The sequence below is a fragment of the Rissa tridactyla genome, chromosome 5 (assembly GCF_028500815.1).
Source record: "Rissa tridactyla isolate bRisTri1 chromosome 5, bRisTri1.patW.cur.20221130, whole genome shotgun sequence".
Taxonomy (NCBI): domain Eukaryota; kingdom Metazoa; phylum Chordata; class Aves; order Charadriiformes; family Laridae; genus Rissa; species Rissa tridactyla.
Genome location: NC_071470.1, coordinates 33,866,928 through 33,882,703, shown reverse-complemented (window position 1 = coordinate 33,882,703; position 15,776 = coordinate 33,866,928). Strand labels below are relative to the sequence as shown.

At 38.0% G+C, this 15,776-nt stretch overlaps 1 protein-coding gene across 1 annotated transcript in view; it reads left to right on the top strand.

The window, feature by feature from the left end:
- Nucleotides 1-15,776, top strand: part of UVSSA (UV stimulated scaffold protein A) — a 60,396-nt gene that overhangs the window by 30,163 nt on the left and 14,457 nt on the right. The window contains exons 8-9 of the mRNA XM_054203051.1: nt 10,335-10,512; nt 11,749-11,901. Of these exons, the coding sequence (XP_054059026.1) occupies nt 10,335-10,512; nt 11,749-11,901 (331 nt within the window). The remainder of the gene's footprint in view (nt 1-10,334; nt 10,513-11,748; nt 11,902-15,776) is intronic.

Here is a 15,776-nt window from a genome sequence, read left to right as displayed (position 1 = left end):
CCCGAAACTGTTGTCTGTCAATGGGTTTTCTCAATTCATAATTCTGACTTGTGTCTTAATGCGTGCATCCATTAACTTACTTATGCAATACTACTGTGAGGTACAGGGAAGTGCTATTGCCATCTTACAAGTGGTGACATGAGAAAGCTGTCTGACTTGGAAATATTAGCATGGAAGCTGTCTGCTCATTATCAGCTTTCATCCTTATCCAAAGTTATATGAGAAATGACTGTACAGTTAAGAACACAAACGATTATTTCAAATCAGGTTATTTCTCTTGTATTTGAGCCTTAAGCTAAAACGGTTTTAGGTCCCTGATAGCCACTTCAGTGGTTCACATGGCATCTTAAAGCCTGCTTGGGATTTCTTTCATATCAGGATCAAAGCTGCAATTCTAAAATCCCAAGAGTTAGTTCTATCCATTTCAGAAATTCTTTCCTATTCCCATCACAGTGATGTGCCTTTGTGGGTTAGATGTCCCCACACTGCCTTTTGTAATCTGATGGTGTCTGGGTCATGCCTTTTCTGTGTGTTAAGTAGCTTTTTTTTTTTTTTTTTAATATATGAAATGTCATAACAACATGGGAAAGAAAGCTTATACCCCAATTGAACAAATAAGGTGTACAAAACCAGACTATTTCCTTAGTAGAGAAGTTGCCACCTGTTTTTTACATAGAACTAGGAGTGCTTAAAGACTACACAAGCTATTCTAGCGCAGCTCCCACAGAACATCTTAGAAACGTGAATAAACTTGCTATTGTGGCAGTTTATTAAAGGTATGGGGTTTTTATAGCTGTCGTGGTTAAACCCAGCCAGCAGCTAGAACCATGCAGTCACTTGCTCACTCTCCCCAGTTGTGATGGGAGAGAGAATCAGAAGGGTAAAAGTGAGGAAAAACTCTTGGATTGAGCTAAAGACAGTTTAATAAGTGGAGCAAAAGCCGCACACACAAGCAGAGCAAACCAAGGAATTCATTCCCTGCTTCCCATCAGCAGGCAGGTGTTCAGCCATCTCCAGGAAAGCAGGGCTCCATCAAGTGTAATGGTTACTTGGGAAGACAAACGCCATTAATACAAATGTCATCCCTGCTTCCTTCTTCCCCCAGCTTTACACACTCAGCATGACATCCCATGATATGGAATATTTCTTTGGTCAGTTGGGGTCAGCTGTCCCTGCTGTGTCTCCTCCCAAATTCTTGTGCCCCCCTCAGCCTACTTGCTGGAGGGGTGGTGTGAGGAGCAGAAAAGGCCTTGACCGCTTAGCAACAAACAAAAACTTTTGTGCACTATCATAATTGTTTCTCATCCCAAATCTAAAATATAGCACTTCTAGTAAGAAAATTAGCTCTATCCCAACTGAAACCATGACAACGGCTTTTGCATTTTCTCTGAACATTAAAAAGCCTGTATTAGAAAGAATGATAAAATACTGCTTAAGCAAATGCATGATTGAATTTTTAGATCTGAAGACATAAAAGTCATGCACTTCGTGGCTTTTATTCAGAAAATTGCACTTGTTTGTATTGACTAGGTGTACTGTAATCTGTACCTAAGCAGCAGACTTCCATGCATATTGTTTTAAAAGTTTTATTCTCTTGACTGGCATCCATCAAGACATGTAGGGGACATAATGATTAAAAGTAAAACTGCCTCGGAAATGTGGAATATAATAGAATTGTCATTAGAGATTTAAAAACCCAGGAAAATTAATTACTAATTTATTGGAATCTGATTTTTTTTTTCATTCCCTACAGAAAATATTTTCTAAATGTTTTTGTTTGTGTGGTGAAGTACTAATGTTTTATGTGTGTCACGCTGAGAACAGCAGCACTGAATTTGAAGCCCTGCATGTTGTCTAACCATATGTATCGCTGTGTAGCTTCACTATGCTGACTCTTTCTTAGCTCTGTTTGTCTCCTTCATTTTTTATGTAGGAAGTAGGAAAACAGTGGTTTTAGTTGCTGCGTACAATAATAATGTGCTCTTTTATCCTACATCTAAATGAAGTTTCTCCCATAAAAAGGCTGTTTTATATAACAGATTTAAAGCTAGACATGGCAAAAAGAGCATGTATGCAAGTGTTGATAAGGTGAAACAGAAACCACTTATTTTGACCTGTGAGGAAACCATGGCTTTCATACTGGTCTTTTTTCCTTTGTAGAAGCATCTAACAGATTTAGTTGATACAGAATGATTATCTGTTGATTTTACAGTTAGGTTATCCTCTGTTTTGTGTTTGTTTGGGTTTTGGTTTTTTTTTTTTGTTGTTGTTGTTTTTAATAGTGCACATGAAAATCTTCTGGAAATCATGGGGAAAAAGCACAAATCCTACGTGTTGCATTTACATCCCTAACTACAGCATCTAAACATATACGAAATACTCAGTAAAAGACTTGTTTTCAGGGCTTATTAGTCTTTTAGGAAAACATTTTGTTTTGTTTTCTGTTATTAGGATTGATTAGAGTTCCCCAGTGGTAGGCATATTTGAAAAACTTAAAAGTAATTTTGTAATAGCTCTTAAATGGCAGAGTGTTGATCAAGTCTAGGCTTCCACAGGAGGGAGATTGATTATCATGGCAATGATCATGAAGTAGACTTGACGCAAGGATGACTCAATGCGAATAAGAGAACGCAAGTTTGGGACCGGTACAGCAGCTTCTGTACTGATACAAAACATACAAAATGTAAAGTGGTTTTATTTTACTTTACATACAAAATGTAACGTGGATTTATTTGAGGCGAGAAGTACATCTGAAGAGCAGTTTGGTCAATTGCTTTCATCAGCCACAGGCCATAAAAATGTGCATCACCATGATTAACCAAATGATTGTGCCCTGCCTTATTTGTAATGAAAACAAATATTTTTGATGATGTTATTATTTGGGAATGAAGCTGCTGAGGTTCTACTGACTGTTGAATCATTAAATAGACACGTGTGCTGGCTAAATGGAAATTAAAAATGACACTTAAGCTTTTTCCTTCCTTACTACAATGATTTCTCAGTTTGTCTGGGTTCTGCTTTAAAAGCCTAGTAGCTTTTTAGTCTGGTTTGATTTGTCTGGTCTCCATACCTCAGGAACTTCCTGAGGGGATTCTTCCTGCGTGTGAAGAACACGAAGAACAGTTTTATGTGGAGAAACAGCTCAGTGGAGACCACAGCGAAAACAAACTCTGCAGACTTCAGAGTACATGAAGCATACTTCTCAGGAACTGAATTTGAGGCTTAGATTTACACTATCTAGGCTAAATAAGGACATGTGGGTATTACTTGACTTCTTTAAGGGGAAGAAACAAACCATGTTTTGCAGGGGGAAGGACAGGCAGAATTACCCACTTACCTTTCACTGCCCTGTGAAATTTGGGTTCCTTTTACCCAAATTTGGAAAATGCAGTTAACATGCAGTTGTGTTTCTCTCCCTTGACAAGAGTCTAGTATTTAGAAAAAGATTTCTATTAATATGACTGTAAATCCTTTTTTAAAAAAAATCATAGTTGTTACATGATTGAAATAACATGCATCGATTTGCTATAAATATTATAGATGACAGATATTCAGCAACGAAGCGGACCTCAATCCTGTACTGCTATAATCAAATATGTTTTGTGGGGTCTAAATTTTTCTTTGCATATACGACATTAGAAGTATTTAATTACAAGTTTACAATTGAGATTGCCTCAATATATTAGTATGTTTTGAATATATCTGTATATGGACAAACACATATTCTATATAGCTACACTTAGAACAATAGTTGAGTAAAACTTACTGTGATACAGTATTTGGAATGAAGATAACTTCGCATATTTTCTAAAAAAACATTAGCGCTTCCAATAAAATACTTCTACATCCCTGTAGAAGTTGATTGTAGATATTTGCCTCCTAATCAGTTGATCGTGCAGACCCTTCCTCGCTCTCAGGCAAGGTCCTTCTATGTAAATAAGGTTCCGGGAAAAATCTGACAGGACGTGGGATATATTTGATTCCTACTAAAGTTCTTAGAAATTAATAGTCATTGCACAGGATGCTGATAATACTTCCAAGTGGTTTGTGATGGTAGTGTACCTCGTAGGAACTATGCAATGGCCAGGGACTGCGTAACGACAAGCAAGAAGTTTAAAAGATCAGGGTGTGAGGTGTGGAAAGGTTTTAATCTAAACTCTGCTGCTTTGATTCTGATTCTTAGCTACGATTGTAAACCAACAATAAATAGGGATAATGAATGAGAATTAGCATTATAACAAATTAACATATTCTGTAGTTCCAGTAAGCCAAAGTATTTATGTAAAGTTAATCAACTCTTCTAGTTAACTAACATAGTTGTTATCTTTTTTCTTTAGTTAGAAGTTACAAAGTAGAAATCTAAAATTTTAGATAAATGTAAATGAGCATAGATGCATTCAAAGGTGCTGGGGGATCTTTTTTGTTTTTTTAAAATCTCCGATTAAAAAAGACCCTTTGGCAACTCTTAAAAAGTGGTGTCATTTATACAGAAATATTAATATGTGCAGTTGTCCGTGTGATAAGTTGCTTTGAGTGCACACACAGCTTATGTGTGCTGTGAGAATATTTGCTAAAGCAACCTCTGGCATTTCAGCATCCTTCCCTATCAGCTGCAGACAATAATTTGTTTAGTGGTATTCAAGAGTAAGATAAAAACTGTGACTATCTAAAATTAAAGAGGGAGTTTTCTACCACAATAAATCCTAAGTGTTTTAATCAGTCTTATCTCTGTATGAATGCTTTTAAGGTTTTGTTCATAACAGATATCTTTGTTATTTTTTTCCTCATTTTAGAGTTTTGTGTAGATGAAGTGATACTAACAAGAAAAGAGCCTGATTTTTTTAGGTAGGTACAGATGAAATTTGATCCAAATTTAAAAAACAACAAAAACTGAATATTCCTTTAATTTGTGATGGTTTCATAAAGGTCACATATCTGCCAGGAATGACAAATAATTCAAATCTCCATCCCTTATGAGTAGCAGAACCTTCAGAGATAATGAAATCTTCCTGCCACATGATCACCTATGTTAATTTTGTTCACACATACATTTGTGCATGGAGAAGTACAGCAGAACTGATCCTGAAACACTGAAGTTGTTGGGAAGCAATGCCCCAGACATTGACTTGAACCTCCGGCTCTGCAATTCCATATGAACTAAGCTTTGCAAAGTTCTCTTCACTTAGCAGTAAAGCTTATTGTGCTTCCTGAGTAAAATACATGCAGGTTTTTTTGATTATGAGCACAGGAGAGGGTAAGTGGGGAAATATTGTACCTGAGCTGCTGGATTTTCCTGACAGTCTTGGAGAGTGTCTCTACTAATATAAATCACATACATTCAGCTTGACTAAGATTCAGCAAATGGGAAACAGAAGATTTCATTTTTTTTTTTTTTTTTTCAGGAAAGTTGAAGTCCATAATACTTGTTTATATTCTATCTTCGTTTTTTCAATTAAACTTAAGTGAATCTGAAGTAGCTAGATTTCGTCTAAATCCACACAGCTGAGGAAACCTGTGTTTGCTCTTTCTCTGAATTTTCACTGAGGGGCTTTTATCTCCCCCTAATCCCACCATTTCTGTCAGGACATAATCTCTTTCTCAAATTTACATTTTAATTACAAGGCCAGCTGAACTAGCTAAAATCAATAATGTCAGCATTCAGCAGCCTAACTTCAGCTGAAACCCCAGCTTCTCTTTTTCCTTCTATCGATTTGTCTTGTGAACACAGTCTACTTTATTGCTTCAGGCAAATAGGTGCCATTTGGTCAATTTAAACAAAAAGGAGGATTTGAACATTTTTATGATTCTTTCTAAAAGCTGCTATTGGAACAATTTGAACCCAGGTACTGTAATTTTGTTAAATAACATAGGCAGAACAGCAGAATTCTTAAGAGGAATTTTACTTTTAAAACTGCTCTTGATCCCATCTATGTCTTAAAAACAAAACAAAAAAGACTCACCCTGACACTGGATACCATTCAGCTAGGGCTGTCTGCGTGGTAACTCTTGCCTTTATCTTGTTAGCAAAAACTAATTTTATAAACAAATATTTTTTAAAAAAATCCCCAGTAGAGGCAGTGTTACTGACATTGTAGTGTATTTAACTTTAGCCATTTTTCTGTTAATGGTTTAAAATAAAAAATCAATGGGAAAATATTTTGTTCTTGTAACTCTTAAGAATTCCTATATTGATCTTTTGGATGTGATTTTATCTATCTAAATGTCACATTGTCCGTTTATCTCTCTTGCCTTTTCTGTGTGTTGCTGACTGCTTGTCTCTGCCGTTTCCCCTCCTCTCCGCCCCCAAGCAAAACCAGTGTAGTGAACAAGTATTCATGCTTTCCATAAACATTGTAGGAAAAATTGGATTAAAACTAGGATTTCGTGAGAACTTCTAATACATATGCACATGTTCTTTCTGAAGAGGAAAAAAAAAAAAAGCATGGTGAGACACATACCTGCTACCTTCTGACTTCAAGATAGTTTGTAAGTAGTACACGTACAAGTGCTCTCAAAACTGTTGCTTTAAACAGTGCTTTTCAGAAAGGTATTGTTGTCCTTAAAAAAAAAAATAAATAAAAAAAGAGAGAGCTAAAAAAGGCAACAGGCAATTGTAAATGCTAAGTGCAGTCTAAGCAATTCTACATTACAGACACAATCTATCACATATTTTTGTCAGCTAACCTTGTTCATGACAAAGGGCCTGTTTGTAACTTTCTGTCATAAAAGTAAATTTACTGTTCCAAAACCTGATGATTGTGATGATTCTAAAGTGTGGTTGTAACAGAATCTTTTGGGTTAATTCTCTTTCGCTTTCATGCAAAGCATCTGAGAGGGCTTTTTCCCTTTCTATTTCCACTTTCCACACTTTTGTGGAGGCACCGTTATCCCTCTTGAACAGCGAGCCCACAGCCTAATAAATGTCATGAGATCATTTCTTTTGCTATTTAGCCTAGATATTTCTCTGCTTAGTTCCATCCTATTACGCTTAATTATCGTTTCCCTTATTGCTGGTCCTTCTGCTAATTTTGAGACCCTTTTCCAATGCACAGATTAGTCCTTTAAATGAATTTTTTTTAAACAATGTTCCTTAAAGCCTTGTTGACTTTGGGATGGGAAGTTAGATAACAAGGTGAATGTGGTGTGTTCATTGCTTTCATTAGAGTATGTGATGTGGGCGTGACTAAGGCAGTAGTAGTGTTGGGCATGCTCAGCAGCAGCATCCCCAGCCAAAGGCAAGATGGCCTGTGTCTCTACAGCTGGTAGGCAGGTTCTAAACTCCATTCTGAGGGCATAAAAGTTAAAGAGGAGCAATCCTTCTTTATGCCCATTCTGAGGGCATAAAAGTTAAAGAGGAGCGATCCTTCTTTGCATGACAGTCCATGCTAACTTCAATTCCCAGGAAGCATTGGACAAGCTCAAGCAGCACTCTCTTTCAAGATGCACAGCCTTAGGAATGTGGGCTTTGGTTTTGGGGTGTTTTCTAGAGAGTAGAACAGGGAGTCAGGGAAGAGCAGGGTTTGACAATGCCTGCTGCCTGCAAACGTTCGGACAGTTGGTTACTCGCTGAAGTCTTTCCAGGACAGCCACAGGACTGGCGCTACTGAAACACTCACTCTCAGGTGTGTGTCCCCACTCCTGTGGGCTATCTACACAATACTCGAGTAGCTTTTTCTTAGGAAACGTGGAGTGCATCAGCCTGCCAGAGCTGGGTCTGGTCTCTCTATGGACATGGGAGAATATTATCACTCACAGGTTGCACCACGGATATATTTGCCTCAACTGTCTTGTTAAAATGGTCCACATTGCTCTTTGTCATACACTAGATAAGCAGAAGGAATGTATTGAGCTCTCATGGGAGAGTGAAGAGAATACAGAGAAGTCTCTATGAATACTTATTAACTGCTGATGGCTAGTGCTTCCTCATCCTCTTTCCTTCTCAAGATCCTGTTTTCTTCCCTCTCTTGTCTTGAAAGGGGTAAGTAAGCTATCTGCCACAGTTGTCATTACTGGCCTCTGCTCTGAATCACCTTGTCCTTAAAACATTTTCCTTCATTGTTACCAGTATAAACCATACTAGATAGAGATATGGGATCTCAGAGATGGTCTTAGAAGAGTACTTGAGAGTATTCTGGGGCGCTCCCTTTCCTCTGGAGTCAGTTGTATTCAGAAGACCTAGGAATGACTGAAGTGACCATTCGCTGTATGCAGCAACATTTAAAGACTACACACGCACACAAGCCAGATCCAACTGTCTGTCTGCTTTTGTTTCTCCTCTCCTTCTGGGGGGCTCTAGCTTTGTGGATTTTGAATTGGGATTGTCGGCTCTCTCTGGGGAGACAATGTCCAGAACTTGGTTAAGCAGGGGGTTGACAGAGCATCCTTCTCAGTGCGCTGAGCATGGAACCTTGGAAACCGAAGAGATGTCATTCCCTGCCCAAGGACTCAGCTCCTGATCTAGGTACTTGGAAAGTTTAGACCCATATGTATCTGGGGGGTGGATCTAGAAGGTTGCCAGCTCAGCAACTTGACCTGTGGCTGGAGTCAGGCAATGCCTTCTGTGTGGTTGCACCCCAAAGGTTACAGGAAACGTGGTACAAATGAATCAAGGTCAGGAAGACCTTATAAAGTGGAAGGAAGGGGAGAGATCAAGTTGCTCTCATTTTGTCTGTGAAAAATATGTTTTTCTCTGAAATGAAAATATTTTGTGCACCAAAGCTATGTGCCACTACAGGCCCTGCAATTTCCCACTCAGAGGGCAGGTCATACCACATTAGCTTTCCCTTTTTTAGTTGACATTTTGTAATACATTTAATGGTTAGAAAAACAAATTAGCAAAGCAAGAGTATTTCTGGATACAGCTTCAGGGCTGGCTAGAAGTAGGCAAGAGACTAAAAGTTCCAATTAAGCATTGGCTAAAAACGTCAGGTAAACTCAGGTTGTTTTTCATAAGAAGGCTGAGATAATGTGCGTAAAACTTTAGTCTTGTGAAACCATGACTTTTTGTGTTGATTTAGTTTTCTTCAGGGGGGATGGCCTTGCATTTCAGTCACTTCTTTTATAGAAAGGCTTTCTGATGGTGAAAATGTAGTCTATTATATTAGTGTAAGGGATCACATCTTTCCATTTTTATCTGTCACTGTCTGAAAAGTTCTTGTTACTACTGCCAGCTAATAGAGTCGCTTCTCTAGCTCAGCGGGTAGAGGCATGTGCTGTCTAACTTCTCAGCCTATCTAATTGCATCATTACAGTCTGTGCTGGCTGTCTCATCTAGCTGTATAAAGTAATTAAGTTGCCCCACTACTGAGCTGCTGGTGCTGAACGTCAGTGCCTGGTACTGCCTTGCAGCGGGCTTGTTCTTCAGGTGTAGCTCAGGCATTTATTGTCTCTTGAGGGTACTCTGTGGGTGTACTCATTGCTTCTGCCAGCTCTTAGATATTTTATCTTGGTAAATTGTGTATTTTAGTGTCCGTGAAAGAAAAATGGTCCCTAGATAATTCTGTTTGCGGATGTATTTAGGCATTGAAACTCAACTATTCTCTGTTGTGCTGCCCCTTAACAAATCAGGAAGGAAAAAAAAGAGCTATTTTTGGTTTATATTCTCAGCTCTGAAGGGTCAATATGGTTGCTGAGAATCATCAAAGAATGGTGGTATGCCTCACACACGCTTTGTTTTTTCACTGGGTATGCTTCCCTGCCAGCCGTGCTGGGTGACGATGGTTCCCGTTCTCGTCAGTCATGTGTTGCAGTGAATCCCCCACCCAGAACTGGTTTCTCTTTGCCAGGCTCTAAGGGTTTTAGTCAGACTTTTTGCTGAGACACCACAAAGAATTAATCCTAGCACACAGGATGATATGGATGTATGCTTTTGCTGTCTACTGCTCTTGGATTTCTTTTGGGACTCTAGGTGTTAAATAGTAGTGCCAGTAGTTCCTTTCTTCTGTTTTACCTTGATATAACCTTGAGTACAGGAATAACACACCAGTGAGCTGATACGATACTAGAAACTTACATACAAAAAGCAGTATTGCAGGTTAGGCAAAAATGTATTGTTAAAATCCTTCTTTCCAAGGTGAGGTAAATTCTTTGTCATCACATCATGTCGTACAAATTTAAAAGTTGATTCATTGTAGTTAGTTATGCAGTATGTTTCTGTCCCAAAACAAGAAATAATTCATGGGCAGAAATACCCCTTTATCTATGAGGGGGATGGATGTCTAATGTAAATTGAAAGCAGTAAGACTTGTAATCAGCATCCTGAGCTATTTTGCCCTGCTGTTAAGCGTTGACGGTGGGAGAAGCGAATCCCTCCTAAACTCAGCGTTCTTTTGCAGGGTTAGAGCCCCAGTCACCTCCGAAAGCACCGGCGGGGAAGACATCAATAGGACCAGCTCCACTGAGCTTCCGTGCCCAACTGAAAAGGAATGAAGATGAACTTGATCCAACCTGTGCAGCTGCCACATGGAAACTTATTAAAGACAAACTGCCAAAGTTACCGCCTCCACATGCCAGGTTATCTTTGGTTTAATTCGTGTAGAAACCTCTTGCTGTTACTTCTATTTGTTGTGAAAGCACACAGAAAAGTGCCCATGAACTAGGCAAGCTGCTAAGACTGTCTTGGTTTCATTTTGAATTACAGTTCTTTTACTGACATGTGCATTCACTGCTTAATATTGGGAATTTTGTTAGTGGCACTTAAGGAATATTTTACTACTCACTTGGTTTAAGTTTTATTTGGTGTAAATGGCCGCAATGAAAAGATAAAACATTCCCTCCTTTCCTAACAGAAAAAAACCCTTCCCATTTATTGGGGTGATGTTTGGTTTGCAACTAAACAGAACATATCCTGATGCTAAGTTAGAAAGTAGTTTCAACCATCTCTCGCTTCCTAGTGACTTATGCTGTCAGCGCTGCCTGGAGGCGTGTTTTACTGATTCCAAAGGTGTATTTGGTATTAATCCTATTCAGAGTTTACTGAAATTCCAGCCTTGTCTAGCATTTATCTGTGATTTCGGGGTAAGACTGAGTAATCTACTCAGTGCATATTCCTGAAAAGAAACTTCTGCGTTCGCCAAGAAAGCCCCCCAAAGCTAGCAAACCGTAATGTAATCTCAGAAAGGGGTTTAGTTCATTAGAACTTTGGACTTTGGAGTATTCAGGTGTACCTTTTGACTTTTAATGTTTAAAAATTTAATGTTTCTTTAAGGTGACTCAAGACCCTTTGAAGCTCTCTTAGTGAATACCCAAGGTCTCCATAGTAGTACTCTGTTTTTCGAGGACTTTGTACTCTGTAGTGGTGAAGCTCAAAGAATATTATGAGTCTGCAAGATGGAATTTTGTCAATGAAAACAGACTTTGCAATCTGTGTGACTGCCATGCACACACGGGCAGGAGTTTACAGAAAAAAGATCTTTCTAAAAATGGTTTGTTGTAGCTCCACTTACAGTACAGCCTGTATGATCCACTACTGCCCCCATTGGATCTCTAGGCTTCTACACCTATGCTATAATACACTTTGTTTTGCTTTAGCTGAATGAGCAGTTAAGCTTCATGGTGCAATGTGACTGTATAGAGAGTGTGTAGTGTTATGGTCTGTATCCTTCAAAAAACACAAAAAACCAATACTCTAAAGGTAGTTGTAGTTCTAGATCTAAGATAATATTAGCATTGGGGTAAAGAACTAATGAAAAGAGAGAAAATGTTGTGATCATTGCTGTTCTGTATTGAGTTTTCATAAATTTTTTCCAGTGACTCTGCAACTACTGAGCCAGCAGCCTTGGAAGAGCCTGACAGTAAGAGAAGAAAACTAGAAGAAGAAAGAGCTAAAGCTCCCGTCATGCCTTTTGGATTAGATCTTCACTACTGGGGGCAGGATCAGCCAACTGCTGGGAAGATTCTCAAGTAATGCTCTTTTTCTTTTAAGACAAATTAAACAAATACATACAGATTTACTTGTACACGGAGGTCATGCAGTGGGGTGACTGCTATTTCTTTTGATAATTACTTTTCTTCTTTCCCTTGTGCTGTAGGACCCATAAACAAAGTTCAGAAATTCTACCTTAAAATGTTATTTGTTTTGAGAAGATGTGATACTAATTAAATATCCTTTGATGCTTCAAAGCACATTTTTTCTGCTCTTTCATGTTTGTGTATTATTTGCAGCATGGCATCACTCACTTCAATTTAAATTGGTACCTCATTATGCAAAGTGCTATGCAAGCGCATGATAGACGGTCCCTCTGCTGCGGACTTTACAGTCTAAATAAATAGCAGGCAAGGTAGAAGAAAGGCTAGGGAGGTGTCAGGAGTATTTTTCCTTACTTTACAGAGTGGTAACTGAGGAAATTGATATGCTTGTTCAATCACGCAAGAAGTAGGTGGTACCTGCAGGAACTGAATTTGGATCGCTCACTTTTCATTCTTGCCTGGGAAGGTTTTGTGTTTCTTGGACATGAAGTATTGCTGGCTTGGGGAAAACTTTAGCAATGCCAGGGAGAAGAGATGGTAGGTATACCTCAGAAATTCTTTCTAGCAGTCAGTTTTTAAAACCCCTTTTTAGGACTAGTATTTTTATATGAAAGTTGGGATGCAAAGTCCTTTCTCTCCGTATAAATTTCCTTTAAGTCCATGAGAACTTTACTATCACTGTATACTATACCTGGCTTGGAAAAGGCAAAAACCATTGACTGGCTGGGTTGCAAATCAAACTTACATATTCTATATAATATATTACATAAACTTATATATTACTTTAACTTTGTTTGTTTCTTATCAAAACAAACAAAAAAACCCCTACCCATGACCACAGTGTTTGCAGAAAGAAACAAGAGGAAAGTGTTGCTGCTGTATCTGATTGCATAAAATGCTGAATATGTTTCAAATTATTGAAAGCCAGTGAAATTCGATACATGATAGTGCTTTAACAGCATCACTCCAAGCTTTGGATTCTGTCTGGTGTGGTGTAAGCTTTTCAAAGCCTATAAAATGGTTAAGATTTTCAGCAGGGCTTTAAGAAGCATTTGTCTGTGATAATGCCAAAAAGGTAGTAAGGCTTTATTTTACATTGCAAATGAGTTATTCAAGTCATAAGTGGAATCAGAAGCATATTTCACTGCCTGTCTGCCTTGTGCTGTACTGTATTATTTTTATGCTTTCCAATAAAATAGAGGGCACACTTCTGAACCTTATAGTCTATAACTACAGATAGGCCAATCTAACTAAAGATAATTTAAGTAACTCTGCATACACAATACCATTGACCCCTGGGTATAAAATATATTTATTGCAAAATTAAGGTGGTCATTGGCCAGCTTCTTTAACTATTCTATATGCACACATACTGTCTCTATAAGATGCCTAGGAAAAAAAAGCAAACCCAAAAACCAGACAACACATATGGAATGTGTATGGAATTTGAATTTTTAAAATCTGAAGTGGAGAAGTCTGTCCCCTTCACCTATTTAACACTACACTTACTTAATTACAGCATTTACAATAAATTAAGATTTTGATAGTGAGAATGTAGCTACCAGGAAGAGGATTTTTCTAAAGAAGTTCTGTTTAGCCGGTAAATGATAAACCGCCATCTTCTCTAGAATGTAACAGTAACTGTGGGGTTTACAAAAGGTTTGAGCCAAACTATTTTCCGTGCTTCTGTCCTCACTCGCACAACTCATTAAGCTAGTTTAAGAGTTCATTTTAAGAGTTTATAAAGCTGTAATAGTACTTTTTTTTTTTGGGGGGGGGGGTGTTATAGGGGGGGTGTTGGTGGTGGTGTATACTGCAGTGTTGTACTGTGTAGAGACTGCTATGCCAGTTTAACCAACTATTTTGGATAGCGTGGGCCTTCCAAACTCACCTACCCTCCTCCTTGAATTAAATTAGCTTACTCGGAGTAATTAGCTGGTGCAGCACTTTCTATGACTGTGACTAGGATATTTGAATTAGCTCATTTAGCACTTTCTCCAGGATCTCTGTATGCATCATACTGGTTTTAGAATTTATATTTATTCAAGTTTTTTATAAGCTTCCCATCATCTTAGGAATGAAGTTGATATAAATTTGTTGAAAGACTGCAACATTTCTCCAGAAGCTGGACTACCTTTTAGATTTCAGTTAACCATTACTTGTCTTTTATTCCTCCAAATGTATAGCTATGTAATTTCTATTAAAGCCTCTGTCATTTGTCTAGATCAGTAATACTCTTTCTATGAATGTGAGTGGAGTGTTGATCTTCCAGTTGATTATCTGTTCCCCTTCTGATCCCTCTTACAAACAGGTTTTACTTATCACATGCGTAATTTTTTCAAACAAAGATCTCATGTTCTGCCTTTTTAAAATGTTGTTTAAATTACAAAAGCAGGAAATCAGAAAACTTTGGGAATTAGCTCTGCTTTGTTCTTTTCTAACCTGCCTGTAAGTCATGCTGGGAGAAAATAAGTTATATGCTTGTAGTAAACAATAGTATTTATGAATATCTGTGTAGGAATCGGGCTATTTTAAGTCCAGTTCCCAAATACTGATAAATGATACGTAGAGTGAAACATCACTTTAATATTCCTGAGATTTGTTGGATGCAGATTGAGGAGGGTGATATTAAGTAGAACTCTTTCCTAATTGGAAAGGTTGGCATGCACAACTGTTAAATGCTTCTTCATTCTCATGTAACTGTAATTTGATAATTTAGAGGGGGAGGGGAGTTCAGACCACCAAAGGACGCTAGATTTTTACTAAGAGATTCTGTAAGGCTACCTTGCATATAGAAATCCTGTATGGTGTCTTTTTAGGAATGCTTTCCCCTCCCTGTGTCTGTAAGGTTAGTAACACAGAGCTACCAGTCAGTCTTGTTTTCAAGATTGTGTTAGAACTAAGCAAATAAGAAATTTATTTCATTCTTTTATTTACTGGCTATTGTACAATCTTGCCACATAATTTCTGATGCTAAAATACTGTACCATTCAAATGTTTGACTGAAGTCATATTGGTATATTATAAAGATTCTTGGAGCTTTTTTGTTAGCCTATAGTTTGCAGAATTGTGTCATTGAAAACTTTATTTTTAACCAAAAATTGTGGAAACGTATTGCGAGGCTTAATGTTGAACTAGCCTCCGCTGTAACTCTTTTGCCTTTATCCCCTAATTTACTAGAATAAAGTTATTTGGATTTTACGGCATGTTAGAATTTTTCTGTCACTAGTGAGGTATATTCGCTGAAGAAATTACTGGGATAGCATGAATCTCTTTAACCAGGATTTTACCTGTTGAACTTTTTTCTGATGATTTGGCAAACCATAGAATGGCTTCGAAATTGCTTAATCCCTTTTTAAACCTAGTTCTTTACATAGTTTTAGATGGTCAGCTACTGCAGTAAAGCCAGCAGCTATATGTGTTGTAGGTTGCTAAGGTCAGGTAATTTCCCCCACTTTTTTTTTTCCCTTGTGATCTGCTGAAAACTTGCTTTGATAAAATTCATCAAAACTCTTCAGGCCCACTGAAGTAATTCTTTAAGTATTGGGTTGTGTGCTTTGCGGAGTTGAGATCATTGCGATTAGTGAAGCCAGTGTTCATGTATACATGGCTCTGCAGTCTACAGAAGGCAAAGTCTCAGAAGAAGAATGACATACGAGGATATTAACGAGTGAGAGGAATTGGATATGGATAGAGAAAATCCTCTCAAGTCAGTCTGGGACTGATTGGGTGGAAGAGCTATGTGGAAGAAAGGGATTGGGAAGTGTCCTTTATGAATTTTAAGTCCTTATCAAGACATCTAGATATGT